The 7822-nt window shown below is 41.3% G+C and overlaps 1 protein-coding gene across 1 annotated transcript; it reads left to right on the plus strand.

The window, feature by feature from the left end:
• Positions 1 to 4513: 4513 nt before the first annotated feature.
• LOC133904513 (uncharacterized) lies at positions 4514 to 5077 on the plus strand. The gene is made up of 2 exons (XM_062346010.1): positions 4514 to 4756; positions 4838 to 5077. The coding sequence occupies exons 1-2, from the start codon at positions 4514 to 4516 to the stop codon at positions 5075 to 5077; spliced, it is 483 nt and encodes a 160-aa protein (XP_062201994.1).
• Positions 5078 to 7822: the final 2745 nt, after the last annotated feature.

Consider the following 7822-nt stretch of genomic DNA (forward strand, 5'->3'; position numbering starts at 1 on the left):
CACTCCATAGCTTAATATAGTCGGATAAATATGGTACAACCAACTGAATGAGTTCTTTCTGTAGAAGGATTATTCAAATAATGAGGATTGCTAATATGTGTTTATAAAGAAATTCTAAAAAGGATTTTGTATCACCTTAGTGTATATAGATGATCTGATATCATTGGAAATACACAAGAAGCATACAATCATCTTAAGACGGAATTGAGATGAAACATATGGGTAAAACCAAATTTTGCTTAAGTCGACAACTTAAGTATATTCCCCCAGGAATATTTGCATACTAGTCTGCATATATCCAAAAGATATTGAAAAAAATTCAATATAGATATATCATATCCATCAAAATACTTAGAGTCATCCAATCCCTTAATATGGATAAAGATCCATCTAAATCTCAGGATAATGATGAAGAGATATTAGGACCTAAAGTTCCATATCTCAATACCTTTAGAGCGCTAATGTATCTTGCAAATTGCAACATGCCTAATATTGTATTTGCAGATAACTTGCTATCTAAACATAGCGCAACTCCAACAAAATGCTATTGAGCAGGAGTAAAACATATCCACAGATATCTCTAATGTACAAAATAATTTTTGTTTTGTTCTATCAGAAAAACCAAAACATGACTATGGTTGGATATAGAGATATTGGTTATTTATATGATCCCCATAATATTAGATCATAGACATACCTTGCATTCTTATATGATGAAAAAGCCTTCTAATAGAAGTCATCAAAATCAGACTCTCATGGCTACTTCCACTAATCATTCTGAAATAATTATATGAAGCATTACATGAATATGTATAGCTTCACAGAATGATTAACAACACATAATAATCGTGTGGTATTGGTTCATCAGAATGATTAACCACACATAATAATGTGTATGGCTTGTACGGCTGAAATACGTACATGTTATATAAAGAGTAATATCACAAAACCCCAAGAGTTACAAAAAATGGGGAGATAGATACTTTGCAAATAATATCATGTGATAAATCTTACAGATTTATTCATAAAGTCTTTACCCATATATTTATTCCATTCATGGAATTGGTAAGAGACGACTTCAAGAGTTGCAAAGTTCATGGGAGTAAACTCTTAAAATATAACATGTCAAATGATCCCTAGATCATAAATATTACACTCTTTTCTTTTATAAGTTTTTCCTATCAAAGTTTCTCATATAAGATTTTTAATGAGGCAATATTAATACAAGCATTCATATATGTCACATCATTTTTTCCCAATTTTTCCACTGGGTTTTTAAAGAGTTTTCAATGGCATATTACGATTATTTCTCTTCATATTTTTCCCATATGGTTTTGGGAGGAGGTTTCATTGCGTTATATACAGATGACCAAATTGATACAAATCTTAATGATCAATTAGACACCCATTGGGCAGGGATGTCTCCTAAAAGGATATGAACTTGTCCTTTCATTATGTATAAATCAACATGACTGCAATAAAAGAAAGAACAAGAATTCATTCTATCTACTGTTCTATCGTCTCTATTATAATCGGTCTCTCAATAGGGATAAAGAGAGGGGTCAATGGAGAACTACCAAATCTAACGACTTTGATTTGTTCATACCATTCTGTTATTGGTCAATACGGGATCGGTTGGTGAGTCACCCAAAAAAAGCATCGAAAAAGGTCAACAAAAATGATCAACGGTCTCATTTAGAGACCGACCGTTGTCTTGAGAGTAAAAAGCAAGCGATAGAAAAGAGAGTCTCTGGTGCGAACTACTCTGGTGAGATCATTAGTTAAAAAAGGACCAACAACAATCAAATTCTAAAAGAGAATGAGGAGTAAGTTTTCTTCACGCGGATACACGCGCTATAAGTTGCAAGGTCCTATGACATGAGCTCGTACACGTTTATTAAGCCATGAGGTTAGCTGGTTTCTCACTGTTCGTATTCATATTTATGAGGATTAGATGCTACTTTCATAAAAAATAACACTGGAGCGAAATCAACTCGAACAAGCTTCAACATGATCTATGACATCTTGGAGGACCATCTAGTGTTTTCTAGACACGTTTCACTTCGGTCATAACTTTTATAAAATTCACCTATTATGGACCCATTTTCAGGTCCATTTCCCATGAAAATTAGAACCAAAGTGAAATCAACTGAAACAAACTCTAATATGACCTACAACACCTGGGAGGACTATAAGGTATGTTCTGGACATATTTCGCCTAGTCATAACTTTCATGAAATTAACATATTCTTGACCCATTTTTGGCCCTGTTTCAGACCAAGTTAAACCGGAGCGAAATCAATAAAAAAATGTTGTAACATGACCTACGACACTTGGCAGGACCATTCGGTACATTCTTGACACATTTTGCTCTAATCATAACTAGGGATGAAAGCAATATGAGAATATCCCGTCCTGTCCCAAGACTGTTTCCTGTCACTACTGCAAAAGCTATTTTTAGAGACGAGTCATAACCCATTTGCACAGGCGTTTAGCCAACCCGTCTGCGATCGAAGGTCTGTGGAAATGGACGATTTCCACAGATGCAAAAGAGACCGCATGTGGAAACCTATTATCACAGGCGGTTCACTTAAGAAACCGCCTGTGATGATCGATTTACACAGGTGGTTCTCTTAAGTAACCACCTGTGTAAATTGATCATCACAGACAGTTTCTTAAGTGAACCTCCTGTGGAAATAGCTTTTCACAGGCGGTTCTATTAAGTAACCACCTGTAGATAGGTAGATTTTCACAGACGGGTGACATAAAGACCCACATGTGGTATGTATTTTATTCAAAAAATAATAAAGAGTATATATATATTATTCTCTCCAGATTTCAACACATTTTCAAGAAAGATTCCAAATCACAGATTTCAACAGCATTTGAATCAACACAAGTCTAATATTTAACACAAATACAAAATTATTCACAAGTACAATATTTTTACATCACAAGCCAAATATTCAACACAAGTATTCTTTCATCTCCCACTCACAAAGCCTCGGATGGCTAGCTAATTCGCCTCCGAGATTGAAGAATCTACCACTCTTGTGGATGACTTCGTGCATGATGAACCGGCATATGTCACGTTGGACGTTTTGGATATCTTCGTCTTTGAGAGAGGTGTGGGTAGGTTCGATCATCCGAGCCTTAATGAAAACACAACTTAAAGAGATACAACACTATTGACAACGAAAACAAAACCAAATAAGTATGTGCAAGCGCAATGATGACTTACGTCCTCAGGGTTCGTTGTGTACCTCCCGTTTACCCTTGTGTCGAAACCTTGCTTGTGGCACTTCAAATAAAAATGCAACGTATTCTTTAGTTCAACAAAACTCTTCGTCATAAATAGTGAGATACAAGCATTAGAGGTGTGTAATTACTGAAAAATATGTACGAACCGCCATCGCATCCCACTTGGTCGCATTGTGTATCCCACCTTTTGTTACATACCACCTGTACACCCTATTCGATTGCCAATAACTAATTATCAATTCATAAATGATTTATAAGAATTTTATATATGGGGATTTTCTTTACCTCTGTATAACGTCGATGAGATCTTGGTACAATTTTGAGGGAGATCGGCTGAGTCAAGGATCTGCTCGACTTTGGCATCAGCATTATACAAATAAAGTGACCGCTACTTGAATCTTTATGTTAGGTTCTTGATCGACCAATTAAATTGAATACTTATGTTAGGTTCTGGACGTATCACACTTACTTAAAGTTGTAGGGAGCCATGATGTAGTCCTTATCTTGCATTTCTAGCATAGCCCTTCCTACGTAGGTTGACATGTCAAGCCTGCGTAATTTGGTCATTTCTCTTATGACCCTTGCTTTGTCCTTGGTACTCTTCCCCTTAATCCGGGGGTCATCTATCCTCAACTTCACGATCAGGTTGGGCTGGGAAATTCGTTGCGGATTAATGAATCCAACTGGTACATTCAACTTTTCCACAGTGTTAAATTGCATTCTACTGAACAAGTCACTAGTCATTAGCTGCCATAGCATATATTGGTACATATATGAACATAGGGATAGATTGTATACACTTACATGCACCACATGCTTATGAGATTGATGTCTAGTTTTTCACGACGGAACAAATCGGTCATGTCCTTAAAATCCACCATGAGATAGGAGTCTCTGCTTAGAAAAACGTTAGCGGGGACATAAGCAGTGATTATGGAGAACCCCGTGCGACATGCCCTCATGTACCATTTGTGGAATCTCCTCATCTCCCATGGACCTTCTTGGAGTTGAAACAATGGCATAAATGGCTTGCCATTCTCATATTTCTTAGGAACATCCAGTGTAGGCAAGAAATCCAACTGACGGGTACCTAATGTTTTGCTAGTCTCTTTCACGAGATTGCCCTTCGATGGAGATTCCGGAGCGGATGATACTTTTGCTTTAGAGGACAGAAGCCACCTCTCTACCGGAGATGTTAGAGTCTTTTCATATGGGACTCTCCGATGCTTAGGTGAAGGATCTGGAGGCACAGATGCTGGAGGCGGTGATACTGGAGTCACAGACGCTGGAGGCGGAGGTGCCAAAGTCACAGACGCTGGAAGCGGAGGTGCCAAAGTCACAGACGCTGGAAGCGGAGGTGCCGAAGTCACAGACGTTGGAGGCAGAGGTGTCGGAGTCACAGACAGTGAAGCACGATGCGAAGATGCCTGAGGCAGAGATAATGGGCACGGGGGAGAAGGTGCCTGAGGCGGAGATAATGGGCGCAGGGGTGAAGGTGCCTGAGGCGGAGAGGCTTGGCTCTGGGGTGGAGGTACCTGAGGTGGAGAGGCTTGGCTCTAGGGTGGAGGTTCCTAAGGTGGAGAGGCTTGGCTCTGGGGTGGAGGCGCCTGAGGCGGAGATAATGGGCATGGGGACGAAGGTGCCTGAGGCGGAGATAATGGGTGTAGGGGCAAAGGTGCCTGAGATGGAGAGGCTTGGCTCTGGGGTGGAGGTGCCTGAGGTGGAGATGCTTGGCTTTGGGGCGGAGGTGCCTAAGGTAGAGATGCTGGGCACGGGGGTGGCCGTGACGCTGACGATTGTAACTTATGACGGTTGAAGATAATATCCCGCCTGGGCCACAGAATGAAGTTGCCAACAGCCTCATTGAGAATCTCGATACCCTCATGTGTGCTGATGTCTACCTTGTACTTCATGAAAAGTGGTTGTACTGAGTCCACTTGTACCCTGGTGTAACCGGCCGGAATATCTTGAGTGTGAAACACACGGTCTGGAATGGCCTGGCCCGTGGTAGACTCAACTGTGAAGTCTCCCTTGCCGATCAGAACATGTAGCATACAAGGGGTAGCCACTGTGATATCATCCATAGGATATCTCTGGTTATCGACCTGCATGGATCCGACGCTGCTCTGCAAGCCTGGGCTGGTTGGTTGCTCTATCATCACTAATGCCGCCCTTTCCTTCTCCTTTTCATTCGACATTTTCATGAACTGGACCTTAACATGTTCTTGTATCTCTTCTACTAGGGTTTTCTTATATCTATGACAGGTCTTATACTGGCCCGCGGCATCTAGGAACCCATGCTTCCAGCCCACTTTTGATCCAATGTCTCGAGTACGACTCGGGTGTTCCTTGTTCCTCAGGGCCTTGGTAAGCAGATCAATCTCCCTGTCGGGCTCTAGAGACCCTTCGTTAGCAATCCCTTGAATGGTCTGGGTCACTTCCATGGTCTCAGGGCTTTTGAAGGCTAAGTCCCCAGACTCGGTACATTTTGACTGAGCGTTGACCCAATTCCTGCTTCGCTCGTCACAATTTCCCAAAGGGTTGGGTTTCCCAGCCTGAGCAGCCTCTTTTCTTGTCTCCTCCATTCAGGAATTTTGGGAGCATACCCAGACGAGCTCAGGTGATAGTGGTACTTGTTCTTCTTCGCAAGGTGCTGGAACGATTCACCCAGTTTGATGGCCTCAGGCGTGGTATTTTGTCTAACAAACTCTGCCCATTGGTCTGGCGTAATCTTTCCGTATTTATTAAAGGGTACCAAGTTCTTCTTCACAGAGTCCTTATTCAGCTCACTCTTCCAGCCCCGGAAGCTCTTTCCCATAATTTTCAATGCATTATGTTTGGCGGCTTCCTCTGTTCCCGAGGGGAATCGGATGGTTCTCTACAATGTTGCCCACAGGAACTCCTTCATCTCATTCGGCAACAACCGCCAATCAATTATTGTGATTCGAACGTACTCCTTCACAAGAAATCCGTAACTGTTGCGGAATTTGGCGCATGCCTCACGAGGTGCAATAGGCTCCCCTTCAATACCAACTTGCGTTATTATATAAGTGTCGAATGGCAACTTGTTTTTGCTTCACTTGCCCCGTCTTTGTTTCAGCGTACCCCTAGAGGGACTCGAAGTTTCGAGCACAGAGGGAGCAGAAGGTTGTGGTGCAGATGATCGATGTGAAGATCTTTGTACCCTTACCATCTAGAGAGAAAAAAAGAGAGTTGACATAAACAAAAAATATTCATCCATTTAATTAAGAAGTATAAAATGCATTGACTCAGCTAAATACCTCTTCGACGGGATTGTAGTCGTTGTCACTTTCCCGACGTTGGCTCTCCCGCTCGCATGGAACAGGGCTCGGGCTGTGATATGAGCTCGAGCTTTCGCTGATATCAGAGGAGGACGACTGGTGCGGGCTTGGGCTCCTATCTGACCTCCTGCTTGTATCCGCCCCATCTTGTGCCAGGGCGCTCTCTATTGGGAGCAGCCTCTGTGCTGGGGAGTCCTCTATTGCGAGCGTCCTCTGAACCGGGGCGCCCTCTATTGTGAGCGTCCTCTGTGCTAGGGAGGCCTTTATTGCGAGCGTCCTCTCTACTGGGGCACCCTCTATTGCAAGTGGGCTTGGGTTCCTATCCGACCTCCTGTTTCCTTCTAGTTTTTTAGGGGTAATTGTTCTCTCTGCCCTATGGTACTTACTCGACCATTGGATTATTGTTACATGAAAAAAACTGACACGTATCCAATGGTTCATCAATGAAATTTCTGGTTCCAATATGCCATTGTGAAGCAAGATGTAATAAAGATCAAATTGCAATGAGTAATATTATTTTAGAGGAAAGAAAAGGAATCAAGGTATGTGTTTTAAGCTTTTCATATGGTATATTATTTTAGAGGAAAGAAAAGGAATCAAGATGCAATAATCACTGCTTATTTTGATGTGGCAATGTTGGAGTGGCAGTGCTTATTGAAGAGGTTATAACTCATTAATACTAGCTTATTCAAACTGTTATCAGTGTCAACTTGTCTGAACTCAGCATATTATAATTTTTCATGTAACTGGTTATTAAACCTCCTCAGCACAAGTAGCTACAGACAGTTGCAACAAGACAATTTTACACCTTTTTCAGGTAACTGCTAAGAGTTCCAACATGACATGCAAATATTCTGTAGGCAACATGGATAACTCAAATCAAATTACATATCTTAATCCCTCTTTGCTAGGCTGGTAATCACAGAATGGCTGTTTAAGATCTGTCACTGCCCGTAAGTTATGTTGACCAGGATCTTCCTGTAATCTTTTATAATCACATGGCAAAAACTTTTGTTGGATGTGCCATAGGTATTGAGAAGCGAAAATACTACTTTCTGATCACTTTGTTAATATCTTACCAGAGCCGCGTACCTTCAATAGGTAGTTCATTCATGGCAAACGTTGGTGTGTCTTTTGTCTGACAAATCCTATTCAAGGTCACATTTTCAGAACAGCAATAGTTCTCACTACTGGGCCAGTTTTGCTTTCTGATCGGAACTGCTAAACAACTAGCTTAGTCAAAATATGGCCAATAATGT

The sequence above is a fragment of the Phragmites australis genome, chromosome 22, assembly GCF_958298935.1.
Source record: "Phragmites australis chromosome 22, lpPhrAust1.1, whole genome shotgun sequence".
NCBI lineage: Eukaryota > Viridiplantae > Streptophyta > Magnoliopsida > Poales > Poaceae > Phragmites > Phragmites australis.

Excerpts from the sequence above, each read along its gene's own strand:
- LOC133904513 (XM_062346010.1), top strand. The coding sequence starts at position 4,514 with ATGCTGGAGGCGGTGATACTGGAGTCACAGACGCTGGAGGCGGAGGTG. Across the intron at positions 4,757-4,837 it reads TAATGGGCGCAGGGGTGAAG|GTGGAGAGGCTTGGCTCTGG; the intron begins GTGCCTGAGGCG and ends GAGGTTCCTAAG.